The sequence below is a fragment of the Patella vulgata genome, chromosome 6, assembly GCF_932274485.2.
Source record: "Patella vulgata chromosome 6, xgPatVulg1.2, whole genome shotgun sequence".
NCBI lineage: Eukaryota > Metazoa > Mollusca > Gastropoda > Patellidae > Patella > Patella vulgata.
Window position 1 is genome coordinate 11,169,627 of NC_065884.2, and position 19,650 is coordinate 11,189,276.

At 34.2% G+C, this 19,650-nt stretch overlaps 3 protein-coding genes across 6 annotated transcripts in view; 1 reads left to right on the top strand and 2 right to left on the bottom strand.

Annotated features, from left to right (window-relative positions):
- The window catches only part of LOC126824855 (mediator of RNA polymerase II transcription subunit 15), a 30,559-nt gene extending 30,204 nt beyond the window's left edge, over positions 1–355 (bottom strand). For all 3 annotated transcript variants that reach the window (XM_050554260.1, XM_050554257.1, XM_050554261.1), the window contains exon 1: positions 220–355. In XM_050554260.1, the coding sequence (XP_050410217.1) occupies positions 220–278 (59 nt within the window). In that variant the 5' untranslated portion in view covers positions 279–355. The remainder of the gene's footprint in view (positions 1–219) is intronic.
- On the top strand, positions 324–6,393 carry LOC126824856 (zinc finger protein 665). The gene is made up of 2 exons (XM_050554262.2): positions 324–373; positions 1,145–6,393. The coding sequence occupies exon 2, from the start codon at positions 1,158–1,160 to the stop codon at positions 2,673–2,675; it is 1,518 nt and encodes a 505-aa protein (XP_050410219.1). The 5' UTR covers positions 324–373; positions 1,145–1,157; the 3' UTR covers positions 2,676–6,393.
- Positions 6,394–7,717: 1,324 nt separating this feature from the next.
- Positions 7,718–18,889, bottom strand: LOC126824857 (ubiquitin-conjugating enzyme E2 G1). 2 transcript variants are annotated; one of them, XR_007681653.1, is made up of 7 exons: positions 18,752–18,889; positions 17,395–17,497; positions 16,189–16,286; positions 15,240–15,418; positions 14,176–14,275; positions 9,789–12,905; positions 7,718–9,701 (listed from the first exon to the last, which is right to left on the bottom strand). XR_007681653.1 is itself a non-coding variant. In XM_050554265.1 (6 exons), exons 1-5 carry the CDS (start codon positions 18,795–18,797, stop codon positions 14,198–14,200), a joined length of 504 nt encoding a protein of 167 aa, XP_050410222.1. In that variant the 5' UTR covers positions 18,798–18,889; the 3' UTR covers positions 7,718–12,905; positions 14,176–14,197. The 2 variants fall into 2 exon arrangements, 1 of the variants encoding a protein (XP_050410222.1); XM_050554265.1 differs by having other exon boundaries at positions 7,718–12,905.
- Between the last annotated feature and the right edge of the window lie 761 nt (positions 18,890–19,650).

The window sequence follows — 19,650 nt, forward strand, 5'->3', positions numbered from 1 at the left end:
TTGGATCTGTGTTTTAATTAGATTGTTAAAACATTAAGTTGATTAACCCGAAACCCTATTTTATTTTTATTATGTTCTGTGTTTTGGTTGTTTGACACAACCTTACCAGTATGTATATCAATCAAATTTACATTTGCCAACATCTAAAATATTCAAATAAGGTTCATAAACAATAAATGCATGTGAAATACTTTAAAAATCCGATAAATTAGTTCGTACATTTGACCTATAAGCTTATTCCGACAAATCGGAGATCTCCAGTCTTGTCCGTCAGCCATCTTTAATTATTCTGATTCCGAGTTCATTCCCCTTGAAAGGGGAAGGTAACTCTCAGTGCACAACCCTGTAAAAAAAAAATATTTGGTTAATAATTGTAAGTGTTGTAAATAAGGCTATTCATCGTGCAAGATAACAGTTTTGATTTTAGCACAATTACTTTACGTTTCGTTGGCCAGAGCATTTTCATCTAGAAAGAGTTTTTGAATATTTTCTTGAAAGCTTAGTCAGACCAGACTGGTGCAATTCAGACTAGGTATAGGCCAAAAGTGTCACTCAGTGTCAGTCATCAAATTATCAATCGTCACAAATACTTCCTCATCAGTGGAGTAACCAAACTAAGTCTATGATTCTGATTCTGCTTCTGTCTATGTATGGCTACCATAAACGAGTTGATATGTTTGCCCCATTACATTGGTGCTTAGTCACCTGCAGAGGCCAAAGCATAAACGTATTCATGCAACAGCAAAACAACTATATCAATAACCATCAATAATTAATATAAATAACAAAATTAAACAGAATCAAAATACCTTCAGTATTTACATGTTGAAATGAAATTTATTTTGTCAATCTTATATGCTGCTTGCTAACTTTTATTGTTTGCGGACATACATGTAGGCCTAATTGATGGACATGTTTTAAGTCCAAGGCTCAAGATTGTATTGGACTGGTATTTTGATTTCATTTTGTTATGGGTAATTAAATGTTAAAGATTCAGTCTGCAAACATGTGTAGCCTACATATTAAATTAACGTGAAATAAGGTGAGATAGTTGATATACATGTATTTTAACGAAAAATGCAGATGATGTTATAGGACTTATTGTTATATTATGTTAATTAATTGTTTATAAAACATTTTTCAGGTTTTTATCAAATATGGAAGCTCATTGTGGAAAAGACAATAACGATGATAGTACATGTACTCCAGAGGAGAACCATATTCCAGAAAAGACCGATTTAAATAGTGATGGAACAGATGTAAATAAAAAATTGAACTCCAAGCTGACACCAGCAACATGTAGTCTATTAAATTATAAATTTAAGACTAGAATTATTGAAGCACAAAGTAAAAATTCCTCCTTATGTAATACTTCAGAATGCCATAAAACACAAAATCTAATTTACAAAAATACAAACTTAGAAGAAGTTGATGATAAAGACTGTGTAAAAAATGACAAAGAAACTAAGAACAACTTATACGAAGAAAGTAATGATAAGTTTTGTGAGTCGGAAAATGAAATGAAAGCAAACGATATGGATGAAAGTGATGAATTTAGTGAGTCGGAAACGAATGAAGAAATGAAAGCGGAAGAAAGTGGAGAAGAGAAGGAAGTAGATAACGATGCCAAAGATATGGATGAAAGTGATCAAGAACTAACCAGTGATGGAGATATTAAATCAAACGACAAAGAAATTCGACCAGTGAATAAACCAAATAAAAAAACCTTCAAAGTGAAACTGAAAGAACAAGATAAAGACAACAAAAAACTTGTCAGGAAACGGGTAATAAAACCAAAGAAAGAGAGAATTTATCGCTGTGATATTTGTGGTAAATGTTTTGGTAAAAGTAGCCATCTTCTTCGTCATGTGAGAATTCATACTGGGGAAAAACCCTATCATTGCAATGTGTGTGGGGACTCCTTCTCGATAAATAGTATTTTAAAGAGCCACATGTTGGTACATACAGGCGAAAAGGCATATAACTGCGAGGTGTGCGGTCTTCCTTTCGGGAGATCTGGGGATCTTAAGTCGCATTTTCGGACGCATACGGGTGAAAAACCCTATAAATGTGAATATTGTGGTCGATTATTTCGACAAAGTGGAGTTCTAAAAAAACATGAACGAATTCATACCGGTGAAAAACCTTATACTTGTAATATTTGTGGAAGATCTTTTCGCCAGAATGGAGATGCTCAGAAACATTTACGGACTCATACCGGTGAAAAACCGTATGACTGTCAATTCTGTGGAAAAGAATTTGCCCGAAATAGTGATATGCAGACGCATGTACGTCGTCACACAGGAGAAAAACCCTATTCGTGTGGTATTTGTAATAAATCATTTGTTGATAACTGTGGCTTACGTCGGCATATGAAAATTCACTCAAAAGAAAAGGTGCGGGCACCGAGAATGTATCCAAGTATTTTAGACCGAGTGACCGTGCCTGTAAAGCTTCCAGATTCAGTTGATGCAACATCATCTTCCAGACTTCCTTCAAATCTTCACAAGCAATTTATATCTCAGAACTTTGGAAACACGTCAAGTTTTATAGAGTCTACTGCCACTAGTTCTGTGGACGAATTAGAAAAGTCAACGTCTTGTGAGTCAATGTCGCCAGAAGGTTTAGAGATAAGAGAACACATTCAACAAGTTATTCCATCGTTACCAGAGTAAACCATCTTGTATTTATTCTATTCATGAACATATACATATGTTATCTATTCATGAACATATACATATGTGATTTATTCTATTCATGAACATCTACATATGTAATTCTGTTCTATTCATGAACATAAAGATATGTGAATAATTCTATTCATGAACATATACATATCATGAACATAAACAAGTGTAATTTATTCTATTCATGAAAATAAACATATGTAATTTATTCTATTCATGAACATATAATTCATTCTTTTAATGGCATTTAGATATGGGGACATAATCAAATAAAAAACACCAATTTGATTAGAATACATAGAGGATATTTGTCGTTTTAGAGTGAATAACATATTTTATTTCATCGAGAAGCAAGAAAACTTATATTTTCATGAATGTGTAGCATGAGTGAAAATATAAACGTTTTCTTGCTTAGAGATGAAATGAAATATGTTATTCACGACAAAACGACAAATGTTCTATTTATTTTATGATTTTACAATTATTTTAGGTAAAAACAACTAGCCAGTGGAATAACACTTTTATTTCACTGATAAAACTCGGTATTCCACTACTGATCATAAAATAAAGATTTATATTTCGTTTTGTTTTTTTTTATCTTCTACATGAAGATCTGACCAGTTGTAGTGGGACTGTGGGAGGTCGCGTCAGGGGTCATACAAGTGGCTTTTGACGATTAACCAATCAGCATTGATGTTTCTAGTAGGATACCCACAGATCCGTGCATCGTACGCCAAGAATTTGCTGCGACAGATCATTTCATTGGCTAAACCAGAATGCGGATTATATAACAATTCTTCCAAATTCTAGTGTAGTAAAGACAAGTAAAACGAAATTTTGAACTATAAAATTAAAACGAAATAGGATCTGTGTTTTAATCAGATTGATAAAACACTATTTATGGATAACAATTACATGTAGGATGGTTTATTTCACCTCAGCATTTCAACAAGATTTCACAAGTCATTATCAAGGATATATGAAACATTGCTGTGTAATAAAATATAGTAATTGTTATCCATAAATACCTTTAGTATTTTATTTGAACATATAATTCCTTAAAATTTATTGCAATAAACTTGTAGATGTAATTAATATCTTGTACCATTATTATTTAACATTCCTAAAATTTTAGGCTGCCGATTCATGAAAATTTAAAACTAAGATAAATATTTTAATATCACTGCCTTTCCATTGACTGAAAGTTTGAATAAATTCTAAGATTTTACTTCTCAGCAAAGAAAATATTTTAAAAATATTTTTTCTAAATTTATTTATTGAAAACATAACTTCTGGTATTTTAAGAATATTTTCTTCTCCTAAATTGGTGGACACACTAGCCGAATCGTTCGGCTGATTCATTAGGCGTCAAAGTGCAGCCGAATTCATTCGGCTGAATAAATGAACAGAGCAGACGAATCCTGTGCTCAATTCACCAGTCGATTGCATCTCCATTCACATCACATGATTAAACATGGCCACGACCATATCTTCAAACAATCATGTGACTTCTCAGTGGTGATTGGCTAATGAATTCTACAATCGGACAAATGATTCGGCGAAGCGGACACACTAGGTGAATATATCAAACATGTTTGCTTCAGGCTTTAATTTTTAGCGAGTGGTCACATTGATTTAGTTCACTTCAGTTGAAATTTTCATTTTTGGGATTGTTATTATTGAAGCATGAAGCATTTTCAGATTTCTACAAGTCATGAATCTTTTAAAAAAACATATCTTTTAATTTGTACAAATTATCAGATAACATATTATGTATATACAAGCCTGGAGATCAGGCACCTGTCACAGAAATAGTCAGACACAAATGTGTGATAATATATGTCTGACAAAGTCTGTGACGGGTGCCTTATGTCCAGGCTTGCTGTTCTGTTAGCTTATATATAATTACCCGTATAATCTTCAAGCTATACGGCACCACACGATAAACAAACCTCTAATCTTTATCTTTAGTCTTGTCTAGAAATATATCCCATATCTAATTGTACTGTCTGCCATATTACTGTATTGTTTGTTGTGTCTATGTTTATTTGGGCAGTTATCCTTTATTGTTTATCAGATTCATACAAAGAAAATGTAAGTCGGGCTTACAGAGAAAAATTGTCTACAATATCACAACTGTGGAAGCACATTAAATCACCAGTTACTATATGCGTACCTCTACTATCCTTTATTGTTTATCCGATTCATACAAAGAAAATGTAAGTCAGCCTTACAGAGAAAAATTGTCTGCAATATCACAACTGTGGAAGCACATTAAATCACCAGGTACTATATGCGTACTTCTACTAGCATTCTGCACACGGAGAACTATCTACTTCGAGAATCTCTGCCCTAAATGGCCGCCATATCCAACAATTAGTATATTGTTTTGTGATGTGGTCTTACTCCAGTTCACATCTGTTATACACAAAAAGAGTACTTAAACCTTTTCAATTATATTAGATGAAAGCACAAAATTCTTGAAGTATACTTAGTGCTTACGTGGGTTAACTAGACAGCATAAATTTAATGTGTTCTACTTGTTGATCAATGGATCAATGAGCCAAAATAAACTATCCATACCATAATTGTTACTGTTTTGTATAAAATTTTGAATGATTTATATTATTTAAAAAAATTTTTTAAAAGATTTTTAGTATGTAGTTGTATTGCTTAAAATTGCTATATGTAATATATCTTAAATTTTTATTGCACGATTCAATCAAATCAAATATTTAGATTCTTATATTTTATAAATGATCAAATTATGTTTTACTAAGTATTAAAATTATAATTATGTAAATTGTAAATAAATTTTATCTACATTTCTACTCCATATAAATTTGCATGTGTTGGTATGTACATGTATCTTTTATTAAACAAGCATTTTGTAAGAGCTAAATCTGCCTATTGCATGTCTTTCTTTAGACCTTAAATGTTATATAAACTATTAATTAAACATTTATTAACATGACAAGACCATAATCAAATCTCAATGCCATTGGATGGCTTCCGATTTTAAGTAGATTTGAACTGTTCAGCCATTTAATGATTTAATCTAAAAATGGTGAAGCGAGGCTAAGCTTCGAACAACCAGTACAATGGTTGCAATCAGTGCACACATCTTGTCAAACCTTCAGAGGCTAATATCTTTGCCCAGAATAAACTAATTTGAATGAAATTTTTCATATATTTATTTTGCATTGTCTATTTTTTAAATATTATAGTAAGAACGGCCAGCTCTTTATCAAAATTGTACATAATGTATCGTTAAGTGCAAAAGTATTTATGATTTTATCTGTATTTAATAAACTAAATAATCATTATGTGATACATATGTATCATACTATCATACATTCATATTAGCCAGGTTTTAGAACTTGCTGTGAAATTGACCAAAGACAAACTTGATGAAATTATATGTCAATGAATTTGAAAACCATATTTCATTTATTATTTAAAAACCAAATAACATTTAAAATATGTTAGATGGGTTTAAGGAATATCAAAATGGTTTTGAAAAAGAGTTTTCCTTTTGGAAAAGAGCTTTCTATACATACAATGTATAGACATGCTGAACAATTATTTTTCACTACTACATGTAGATAAGATCATTGATTATGACCTTATCTGTTTTCAATCTGGAGAGTAATATCTACTGAAGAGCACTTCAGCCTATCTGTATAATCTCATAATAGATAAAATATTGTCTAAAATCAAAATATATGTCTTCTTTATTAATATTATGCAGAAGTATATGGATAATTGAATACAATCTTATACATATAGGAAATCGGGGAGGGGGGGGGGGAGAGAGAGATTTCAGGACTCACATATTGGATATTGAAATGATCTTGGTCTGTCCACTGCCTTGGTTTTAATACCTTATTAACCTACATATATCGGCCTGTTTTTCCAGTGTGGGGAGAAAAATGGGGTTTAACGTCCACTTGATACAAACTAGGTCATTTCGGGACTAACATGTTTCAATTTTATTTCAATAATTCGCTCGAGCGTAGGGGTCTTTAGCAATGGGAGGAAACTGGAGAAAACCCATGAGGTGGTACAGACGACCTTACTCCTTGTCACGTACAACTAGGGAATCAAAATCTTACCTGGAAGTCTTTGGTTCTTTTATTACACCAAACACAAACAGATGTCTTGCTGAATTAAATTGATTTATAGATTTTCCAGCAGAGGTTAAAGACCAAAGCAAGATTTGATAGAAATTAAATGAAATGAAATGGGGTTTAACATACTACTGTTCTGCTCCGAACTGGGCTAATGAAGACGGGCATACGCCATACAGTGTGCAATGAGGGAAATTTTACCCGGACAGCGGCACTACAGCCTACTCTTATATCGAATTCCAACTGTAAAGGGATCTTTTACGTGCACGCCAATGTGTACACGGGACCTCGGTTTTTCGTGCCATCCGAACAACTAGACAGTTGTTCTTGTTAGGCCCTCCGTCCTGCATCACTGACAGTGTAAAGAGATCAAAGCTCGGGATCAAATTCATGACTTACATAGATGGTCTACAGTTCGAGTATTAGACAACTTGGCCACCCCTTAACTTGAAACATAGGGTGGTAACCAATGAGCTGATGAAGATGCCTTGTGCTTACCAGTCCCTCTTGCCCTGCACCACTGGCAAGGGGGTAACCCAGGCTGGAAAGGATTGAACCTGGGACCTTCTGGTTAGTGAGCCAGCATCATACCCAGTGATCCACCAAAAGATCATCGACTGCAAGTAGTCTCTTCTGTGGGTTTTTTGAGTCAATAGAGAGAGAGAAGGGGTTTAATGTTTACTTTACCCAAACTAGGTCATTTCAGGACTAACATGTGGTTCAATTTTATTTCAACAATTTGCATATGTGTAGGGGTCTTTATATTAGCAGTGGGAGAACTCAGAAAACCCCACAAGTGGGGAATCGAAACCATATCATTTGACTCAATGACACACTTAAACTATTAAAGAGTCAGAAACTAAGAACCATAAGTTTTAATAAATAAAAAAAAACAGTAAATAATTTAATATATCAACTTATTTATTCAAATTCACACCAATAAGATAAAGAGCATTCTCCTATCATGTTATTTGGTATTTTGGGACCATAATGTATAAAGCAGTACATTAGGGCTATCTTGGCATAACCATGGATCTAACCTTTCAATTACTACCCATGGACCTGTTCAGTTATGTTTATGTTTCATGAAAAACCATATTATCATGCAGGACTTGTAGAATTTATTGTGGTCTTAATCCTAAACCAATCAGTTATGAGTTATGTGTCTTAGTTAGAACCAAACTGTGTCAAAATCTAAATCGTTTCCATAGTTGAGTCATATACAAACAGTTTTACAAATCCAGATTAGTTTCCATGGAAGACTGGCATGACGTGTTTTTGATTTGTGAATGATCGTGGATTCAGATTTGACAATCAGTCAAGACAGATAAATAAAACCTAAATGAGAACCTTAGTTTCAGGTATTTTGATGATCACCTTGACAATCCAACATCAAAGTACAGGTGTTGTTGTCATACAGAGAACCCATCAAAAGTACATTCCTCTCGATGTTGTATTTAGCTGTTTTGGGATACAGGTAGTAATGATTTGTTAAGTACACATGAACACATGCACCATGGTGATTCCAAGATATATATATATATATACTAGTAGTAGTAGTATAAGATAAAATTACAAAGTGTAATAGTGATCAAAAAATAAATGAAAGAATCCCATATTAGCCCTTGTACTGTTTAATACATTCTGGATCCTAGTACATGTACATGTATGTATAATATAGACCAGTTATAATTATCAGGGTTAAAATTTGGAAAGAGAAACTTATAGGAGGACACAAGCTCTATCAAAGTCAACAGGCAACCAAACAGCAATAGATTTTAAAAACAAAATCCTTCAAAGCGAACCCCAAACATTTGTTTAAATTATATGAGATATCAATTCGTCTATATATTGTTCAGGTCTATGAGCAATGTCGTGCAGAGGTTTGGTGAGGCCAGGGGCTAACTCCTTGATTGTATCCCTCCCCTCAACACGACTCAAAATATATTGGGCCTAGTATGCAGAAATGTGACAAAGGAAGACATTTTAAATATGTCAAAACAGATGAAACAAACGTTTTATTCAAATCAAATATGGCAGCATGTACAACAAAGTCAACAGCGATAATTTCAAATTTTACTCTTTAATTGGATGCATTCCTGAAATGGGATACCCAGTCATTTCTCCCTCTGCACTAGAGAGAGAGAGAGACAAATGGGATCTAAAGTCCACTCGACATAATCCAGGTCTTTTTGGGACTTACATATGGTTCAATTTTATTTCAATAATTCGCTTGCACATAGGGGGCTTTAACAGTGGGAGGAAACCGGAGGACCCTGAGAAAACTCACGAGGTTGAACAGGTAACTCTACTTCTTGTCACATACAAGATCAAAACCACACCGGTTGACTCAATGACAGACTTTATGATACAGCGTGCACGCACTAACCATTCGGTCCCCCCCCCTCCACCTCCTTCTCTCTGCATGCCACTGAACATAAAACAATATGATTCAATAACAAAATGCCCATTATATGTAGTGTGATTTGTAAATTGTTCTCAAACTTACTACACCCTGACTGAACTAAATACAACAAAAAAAAAGATCTCCAATACCACCCCATTCCCATCTTTATATACTAAGCCAAATTTCAAGAAAAGACGAAAATAAATTAGCACTACAAATTCTTCGTTTTATAATCGAGTAGCACTTGGATTGCATTTAAATATCAACAAATTCATAAATAATTAAAACCTTCTAAATATTTCAAGTTCAACAGTTAATTTGAAAAAAATCTACTCAGAATTAATCTATACATTCAACAGTGCTTTGAATCTGGTCATTTTATTGCGGAGTATACTAGCGAGTTTCTATTTATTAGTATTGGTGAACCGCATTTTGGATTTTAGAGGCTCAAAAATATATAATTACATTAAGTATTACCTCACTTAAGACACTAATTTATTAGTATTGATGGACTGCATTTTGGATTTAAGAGGCTGAAAAATATATAATTACATTAAGTATTACATCACTTAAGACACTAATTTTACTGTCAATATTCAATTCAAGCTTATCGTCATATGAGTGATTTTTAATCCCTTGCAAACTACAATACTGTGGAAGATGAATCTCTAGAAGGAATATCAGTCCAAAAATGGTTTGCAGCATTTGGATTCCTCCGTAGAGTAAAATCTGTCGATGAGCCTCTTATTAATTAATTTAATCCTAAAACAAGAGCTGAATTATTCATGTTATCAAATGATCAAACTGTTCCAAGTACACTTTTCCATTTCATATATTTATATTCGATTTGCAACAAGCGTCTTAATTTCATCTCATACTATTCAAATCATTGATTCCTGAAAAAAACTGAATTTGGTTTAACGTCCTACTTTTCTGCACTGACTGGGCTAATGAAGATAGGGTCATCGATTCCAGATATTTACATACCAGAGAAAACCCTGTCATGTTGTTTAATCTTTCTACAAATCTAAGTGATGCGAAATGTGAATCCTCATGTGCTTTACACAAATGTTTGATCTATAACCAAAATATCTTTGAAAAGAAACAATTAACTATGTTCAATCCTGGAAAAAACATGAAACAACTGAAAATATGATAAATTTCAAGTAACACCAAAACCTAAAATATCTCTATTGACACAGCAGTTTTAACTTAATTTAGGAGATAAACACTTCCTGTTTCACATTTAGAGGGGTGTTATTGTCCAATAGACATGTCCTCAGATCATTAGGATCCAAGACCCCTCTAAATGCGAAACAGGAAGTGTTTATCGGCATTGTAACATAATGTTTTAGCATTTTAAAAGATATTACTAAAACAGAGGGGTGTTATTGTCCAATCGACCGTGTCTAATTGACCAATCAAAACGCAAGATTCACCCTTAAGCATGTTGCAATAACCTATATTCAGTAAGAGTTTAAAGCCATAGAATTGGAATTATAGAGTAAAGTACAATATCTAACTCACATACACAAGTAAATATAATTAACTAGGTGTAGTATTGGATACATACAGGAGACAATTCTATTGAATACAATTAACGTTTCACCACTGGGCTTCATTGGTCTTTATCAAGTAAAAGATACAATTGCGGTATATTGTTTATTACTGTGGGATGTTTCAACTGGGCTTCTTTGGTCTTATCAAGTAAAAGATACAATTAATTACTGTATTGTTGATTAGTCAACAAGGTTTCAACTGGGATTCCCTAGTCTTTATCGAGCAATGATATGATACTTTTTACTACTGAACAAGATTTCAACTTTTATTCTCTTGATATTTTCTCTTGATATTTTCAAGAAATGATCAAATTACTGTTGGAGGTTCATCAAGGCTTCTTTAGTCTTATTAAGCAATGACCCTTGCAAAGTCTAGTCGAAACATCGCTCAGTATTTTGGTTTTTTTGTAAACAATATTTTATTTCAAATTTATGAAAAGGGATCAGGGAACAGGCAGTATTAATAAACCCTAACTGTGCTCAATAGAATTGGGTCCTGTGTAATAACACAATTAACTAGGTTCAGTGTTGGATACATGTACAGAATATTCCAACATGTACAGATTGTCCCATTCATTCCATAAAACAAAATACATAAACATTTTCGCCTTATAATAGTCTCTACATGGAGATTATTTCATAAATACACAATGCCGTATATATGTAAAATATATATTTGTATCCATATATTCAGCAATATTTGAGAAACTGAGCAGAACAGATTAGCCAAGGAGTTAAACATTGAGGAAATTAAATTGCAAGGAAAAATATCCAAATATCTTATATGGTAATAAAGGGTTATCGAATACGTATTACTTTGTACAATATAATATATATACATTAATAATATAATTATAGCTCAACCTCCACAAGAAAATTATCCACATAAAATAAATTCATTCTATATTTAAAATATTTGTGTTCAGTTTTATTCCCTTTACAATCATCAAGTTTTTGCTCATAGGGACTTAGGCTAAAGATTATTTTCAGTCACTATCATCAAGTTTTTATTCACAGGGACTTGTGCTAAAGATTATTCCCGGACAATCCACAACTGACTTAACTCGGTACCCACAGGGACATCAATCAACAAACATTATTTAGAATAAATTTATTTTGAACATCTTTTTTAGTAAAGGCCTTTTTAATTTCTAATTTCAGGCATATTTCTAACTTGTTAGTAACCTTTAATAAGTTCAGTTTGAACAAATTTTCTTATGGAAAGAGCTATTGTGGTTGAAGTGAAATAAATGACGGCTAAAGGATAAATTAGGGAAAAAAACATCCCATAAACCCTCACTCATTTCAATTAAATGTGCTGAATGACAATTTGAGGGTAATTACTCAAATATCCATATTCGTCTATTTTCACGTTGCCATCACTACAGCCTACTTATATACTTGAAATTACATACTTCATTACAGTTACACAGATTGATACGGGAGAAAATAAGTTTAATTTAAATAAAATATAATTTCTATGGAAAAGGGTTAAAACTATTCCCTCCATCACAGCTCTTTACACAATATGGGAGAAATTATATTTAATCTAAATCAGATATAATTCACTGGAAGCAGTTTTAAAATTTGATATTTATATATCTGTCAAAATTATTTTCTGATTTAAAACATCTGGGCTTACAACCTGATCCACTGTAGTTCCGAGGAAAATATCAAACACTAAGTCCGGTCACCACCTCAATACAACAATTAAAGCTCCATTCCAACTAATGAATTACTCGTGGACTATGGGGAATGCCAGAATGTATTTAAAGATACTCTAGCCATGAAATACATTATCATATGGAAGCAGTTAAAGAGATTGTTTTCATTGATATTAAAACGTTCTAATTATTAGACTAGAATATATAGAAGACTGAATAACATTACTTTAGGATTAATTATTGCGTATTATACCCACAAATTGTTAATATGATGAATGACATGTGATAAAAATAAGGCTTTGTGATTGGATGATTTATAAATCGATGATGTCCAACAATGGCAATCACGAATATAACAACTTATTAATACAACAAAACTTAGTCTGAGGATTGGATTTGTTGCATTAATTGATATTTACTTCTCAAATAAATCTCTCTCCTATCAAACTTGCAAGAATCTGAAACAAAATGCAGACAATTTAGCTTAGGGTTAAAAAAAAATAAAAATCACTCATGCCATCTATATATGGAATATAAGTTACTTAATAGTTTATTTCTGGTGACATTTAGACGAGGGTTCTCTCAGCTTTATCAATCAAATAAAATCACAGATTGCCATGTAAATAGTTGTATGGTAAATCTTTCATAAATTTTTTCAAAACCTTGCTACTGTAATAACGACTGCATTTTTTTAAATACCCAATTGTTCACACTAAAATGAGAGAGAGAGAGAAATGGGGTTTAACGTCCAATCTACACAAACTAGGTCAGTTCGGGACTAACATATGGTTCAATTTTATTTAAATAATTCGCTTGCGCGTAGTGGTCTTTAGCAGTGGGAGGACCCTGAGAAAACCCACGTGGCTGGACAGGCGACCCTACTCCTCGTCACGTACAACCAGGGAGTCGAAACCACGCCAGTTGACTCAATGACAGACTTTAAGATACAGCACGCACACGCTAACCATCCAGTCATCCAACCCCCCAACACTAATATGATCTTTGTGTCAAACTTTGAAATATCAAAGGTAGATAATCACCAGGCTAGGATTCAAATGAATAAAAATGAAACCCATTTAAAATTTTTCATGAAGACTGAAGGAGGCACTGGCTTCTGTTGACCCCACAGGATGCCAAACATTTTTCAGTTCATCATAGATTTGTAAATACTGAACAGAACTTCACCATTTTTGGAATGATATTGCTTTTAGACATACAACTTTCACAATATTTACCATATCTCAAATGATATGGGGTTTAACGTCCTACTGTTCTGCTCCTTCTGGGCTAATGAAGACAGGCTTACACCATACAGTGTGCTATGAGGGTAGATTTTTGCCTGGACAGCAGCTCTATGGCCTAGTCTTATATCGAATTCCAATTGTCAAGGGTTCTTTTACGTGCACGCCAATGTGTACACAGAACCTTGGTTTTTCATCCCATCCGATGAAGATCAGAGACTTTAGGGAGAGCGAGAGAGAAATGGGGTTTAACTTCCACTCAACACAAACTAGTTCAATCGGGACTAACATAAGGTTCAATTTTATTTCCATAATTCGCTTGCGTGTAGGGGTCTTTAGCAGTGGGAGGAAACCAGAGTACCCGGAGAAAACCCACAAGGTTGGACAGGCGACCCTACTCCTTGTCACGTTCAACGGGGGAATCGAAACCAGCGTGCACGTGCTAACCATTCAGCCATCCATATTATTAGAATATCATAAAACTCACTTTTAACCAGTGTTATTTATTATCATAATTCATCTTGACTTTTTCTAACAAGGCGACCAACTTTCTTTTTAAAATCATCTGGTTGTTCTCGCCACATTTTCTAAAATACAAAAATAATATGATGACAGTACTAGCAAAAGAATTTATTGAGGGGTCAAACCAACATACATTGTCAGTCAGTTCAAACTTTTAGAAATGCAAATGATGGACGTAATAGAGATTATAATCTGAACTACCCACTTGGATGAGTTTTGATGGTGATATGTCAAACTCAATGAGGATAAAATTGTCAATTTATAGGTCAAAGCCTGCTATAAAAATCTCAACCGGGACACAATTCAGCACAAAATCTTGATGAATTGGTGTCCACTTCAGGCCAGTTATTTTGATAAAATGTGAAAGGGAATTGTGCGTCTTTAAGTACATCCTCGGTTTCCCCTGTGGTTTCATTCCATTCTAATCCACTATACCCTGGGTTAATCCATAGGGTTTTCACGATTTCAAATTATCTGTTTTGGCCTTGATTGTAGCTTGAGTATGTGAACCAATTAAAAAACAGTTTACAAAGGAGTCTTACTAAGACTCTTTAGACTTTTTTTAGTGGAGTAGAAAGGATTGAGACCACTGAGGATGCTTCAAGTCTTGTCAACATTTTGGTTATTTTCACACTAATTAGTAATACCAACTAAACACAACACTTTTCTTTTCAGTCACGCATGCATTACCCTTGAAAACTGGGTCTGAAATATCCTGACAAATCTTCTCAGCCCAATAATATCTTTTTTAACATCGATATGCCAGACTATTATTGAAATGAAATAGGGTTTAACGACTGGGCAAATGAAGACAGGCGTATACCATACAGAGTGCTATGAGGAAAAATTTTGCCTGGGCAGCGGCTCTATGGCCTACTCTTATATCAAATTCCAACTGCATAGGGTTCTTTTACGTGCACATCAATGTGTACACAGTGTTTTTCCGTCCACTTCGAACACAACACCTCCACATCAGTGAGTCATCTTACTCACCGAGTCACCTCGGCTCCCTATTTGTTTAAAACTTACTGCTGCGTCTACATTTGCTGGTGATTCATCATTAGGATCGGCTAACATTGAGATAACACTTAATAAAATAGTTTCTACTGTATGAACAGGTAACCATCTTTCTGATGCCTGTTCATATCCATATTTATCATCTCCGGGTTCATGTAATATAGAAATACACACACTACCATCAGGTCCAACTGGAAAATAAAAAAAAAAATCAGGATAATGGGGTATTTCTTTGGGCAACACATCAGAGGAAAGGGATATTTTATAAGTACAGCACAGACCTAGAAATAATAGTTGTAGTTTAAAATATGAGAGAGAGACAAATGTTGGCCAAGTAAGTACATCAGCATTTGTTATAAGAGTAGGCCTTAGCACAATTTTCCTCATAGCACACTGTATGGCGTATGCCCATCTTCACTAGCCCAGTCGGAGCAGAACAGTGGGACGTTAAACCCTATTTCATTTGTTTAAACTTAGGCGCACTACCAATTAATACATGAACATTACCAGCTAATGAATATTAATGCTCGGGGGGTTTGGTGGCCGTATGGTTAACAAGTGCATGTTTGTTCAGTAGGTCAGTCATTGAGTCAAATGGCATGGTTTAGATACCTCCCTTGTACATGACAAGGAGTAGGGTTGCCTGTCCAACCTCGTGGGTTTCCCCCTACTGCTAAAGACCCCCTACATGCCATTATTGAAATAAAATAGAACCATATGTTAGTCCAAAAATGACCTAGTGTATGTCCAGGGGACATTAAATCCCATTTCTCTCTCACAAAGGATTTCATGTATTGTTCATTCTAAGATAGTAGCAGCTGCCATTGTTTCCTTGACAATATAATACATTTATTGAACAGGACACAATAATAATGATGTGAAGCTTAGGCCACCCATATTATCATCTGTGAGATTCTTAGAAGTTTCGTATCAGATCATTAGTACGGGTATCCATACTTACTATTTGGATGCCACATTTCGGTAACAAATTTCATCTTAGGTGGACGATGTGGATATTCTTTTGGAAAAGTTAAATGAGCTTTAAAAACACCTCCTTCACTGAAAAATATAAAACAAATCATAATATCTCATGTAAAGAACTTTATTAGCAAACTCTTGTTACCGATGAGATTAATAAGTCTATAGTTAAATTTAGATATTATGTATTAAAATACAAAAAAGACATCATCCTTTGATGATGGTGAAGACTTATTTCAAATAATGATACAGGCAATGTGCCAATAGTACAGTGTATATCAGTGTACAAGTTTTTTTACGTTTTCATGCACTATCAATATATTATGCTTGAAACCATTAAACCACACCTAAAAGACAGACTTAACACTTAAGTCTGTATAGAGTTCCTTTCTTTGCATCGGACATATTTCTGCTATTAATATTTTGTGATATATGTACATGAACATTAACTTTCTGATCAAATGCGTCAACGAGCAGGTTTGTCAGTGATCAAACTATTATGCCATCTCTATGGTTACATTACATGTGCAATACGTGGGCATTAATTTTGCTCTGATAGCAGGGTTTCAGTCAACTCTACCTTGAAATTCCAACAGTTCTATTACATGTACATGTAGGGGGGTTGGATGGCCGAATGATTAGTATGTGCGCGCTGTATCATAAGGCCTGTCATTGAGTCAACTGGTGCAGTTTCAAATCCCCGGTTCTATGTGACAAGGAGTAGGGTCACCTGTCCAACCTTGTGGGTTTTCTCTGGGTTCTCCTACGGCTAAACACCCTTTCGCGCAATTGAATTATTGAAATAAAATTGAACCATGTGTTAGTCCCGTAATGACCTAGTTTGTGTCGAGTGGACGTTAAACCCCATTTCTCTCTCTCTATTACATGCACGCCCTTGTGCACATGTGCAAAGACATATTGTACATACACGCTTTTGTGTACACAGGTGCAAATAGGTTTTTTGTATCATCTTAACGATTAGGCACATTTGCCATGTCAGTCTTGTAAAAGGACAACCTCTGACAACTGAGAGCCGAGCTTAAAAAATCAAGAGCCCAATGTCCTACCATTCGACTACCACAGATCCCTGAATGCGTGTTGAAGTTTTTATAATGCAAGTGATGAGACGGCTTAAATTGTCTTCTTTTCGAGATGAGAAAAGGTGGAATGTCCTGATTTTATAACTTACAAAATTGTGTCACCAGGTCCTAAAATAACAACTTCCCATTTATATATATCATCATCATCAATTAATCCTGCAGAAAATCCTTCAACTGGATTCTTGTTTAAATCTACAAAATAAAAAAGGCTAGAATTATAATTTATCATTTCAAATTAAGAAACGAAAGTAGAAAATGAAAACACTGAGGCCTATGTAGGGATCTACAGTGATTCAGTGAGTAAGAAATTGGCTTGTTAACTTGGAGGTCTCGGGTTCAGGTTCGCTCTCGGTGTTGGCTGACAAAGTTCCTTAGAATTATCCGCCATGGTTTGACCTTGTTATTTGTGTTCTTCTAGGACGGAGGATCAGACAAAATGTGTCTAGTCATTTGGATGGGATGAAAAACCAAGGTCCTGTGTACACATTGGCGTGCACTTAAAAGAACTATTAAGATTTGACAGTTGGAATTCGAAATACGAGTAGACCATAGCACAGCTGTACCTGCCATATCCCCCTCTTCATTAACCCAATCAGTGTAGAAAAGTAGGATGTCAAACCCAATCTTATTTTATTTGTGTATCATTTTCTGCTCAACTAAAAAATTTAATGTCTTTAAATCTCCTGAATGAATGAACATTTGAAGTTCATAATCCTTTAAAAGTGGTATTTAGCATAGCTGACAGGGCAAATTCAAAAGACGACGACCATTTATATGGGCAAATTCAAAAGACGACGAACATTTATATGGAATACAATCACAGGTTTGTGACACATATTGAGCAATGTTTCCAAAAAAAAAATTTTTTTTTTAACATTGTTAATATTTTTCTTTATAAAGTTTTCTAGATCAAATGCGCTGACTTAAATCTTACTGAATATTTCATAGAAATCCAATAAAAAGTACTTTACATACATGTACATTTAGGGTCACGTCCTAATGTTTAAATATATTTAATTACTTAATTCCACAGAGAAATTCTATTTTAGTTCCTATGGTTTATTCCCAACCCCATCAGCTGCTGATGGCCTTGATTAATTGTCAATGAATTTCAGTGACTCAGATTTTTTGATTTTTATTTTCTATAGCTATCTTTCAGTGTTTTCTTTTGTTTAGTTCAGTAGCCATTGCTAACCCAATTATTTAATCTTATTAAACACGGATTATTAAGTCAGCAAGTACACAAATTCTCTGTCACCCGGACATAGCGTCGACTGCTAAATTCTTTGTTTTTCTTACGGTTACACACAAATGTTGATAAATGACTGAGTGAGAGGCCATTTCGTTTTCCTTTCTGAACTCAACTTTTCAATCGTCCAGGAAGTTTCTTAGTTCAGTTGAGAAAACTTCAATATTGTGTAATTTATACTTAGCCTTCGAACTCACCCCTCAACTGTTTTCGAAGCAATAGGGATGACTGATCGTGGGCCATGGCCCTAAATTATATTGTTTCACAGCTATCCAACTTGCAGATGGGAAACAAGTGAAGTCTATTTTGGACTACTACGCATGCGTACGGTGACTTACACAGTGACAGGGGCAGATAACCGCTCCAAAGAACTTAGAATTTCTTGCACTTTTCTCTAGAATTACGCAGTTTTCGCTCAAGAAAATCGTAAAATAAAATAAACACACGACGTAATTTTTTCAGTTCCTTAACTTAGTACACAGTGGACTACTATTTATATCTAACGAAATAATACTAGAAAACGTTTATAGCCTACAGTGACTAAGGCGTAATTTAATGTAATGACGTTCAAGAGTGTTTATTATAGTTAAGGCTTTTCAAGTGAATGGGGGGGGGGGGCGATTGGTTAAAGTGCGCAGAGCATCACGAGTTCTGTCATTGGGTCAATTGGCGTGGTTTCGATTCCCTGCTTGTGCGTGACAAGGAGGAGGGTTGTCTGTCCAACCTCGTGGCTTTTCTTAGGGTCCTCTGGTTTCCTCCCATTGCAAAGACCCCTCTCGCCAGCGAATTAATGAAACAAACTGAACCATATCTTAGTTCCGAAATGACCTAATTTGTGTCAAGTGGACGTTCAAAATTTCATTTGAATAAATTTCTAAATAATAATTCATATAGCATTTGAAGCTAGAATAAAAAATGCAATTGAATAACGCATGATATTAAGCGCAATGCTGTCAGAAAATAATTTGGTGAAATATTTGAAAGAAAGTATATTTTTTCCCTTTAGATAACTGATAGATTATCTGGTTTTTATACCACAGAAATCTGTCCCGCGTACAAAAAAAAAATAAAAAAGAAATAAAAATAAAAGTCAATA

What these genes read in the sequence shown, in the direction of transcription:
- LOC126824856 (XM_050554262.2), top strand. Translation starts at nt 1,158, where the DNA reads ATGGAAGCTCATTGTGGAAAAGACAATAACGATGATAGTACATGTACT.
- LOC126824857 (XM_050554265.1), bottom strand. Translation starts at nt 18,797, where the DNA reads ATGGCCCACGATCAGTCATCCCTATTGCTTCGAAAACAGTTGAGGG. An exon ending in GGACCTGGTGACACAATTTT is followed by an intron (nt 16,287 to 17,394) that starts GTAAGTTATAAA and finishes TATATTTTTCAG; the next exon opens with TGAAGGAGGTGTTTTTAAAG. An exon ending in CAGCAAATGTAGACGCAGCA is followed by an intron (nt 14,276 to 15,239) that starts GTAAGTTTTAAA and finishes TTTGTATTTTAG; the next exon opens with AAAATGTGGCGAGAACAACC.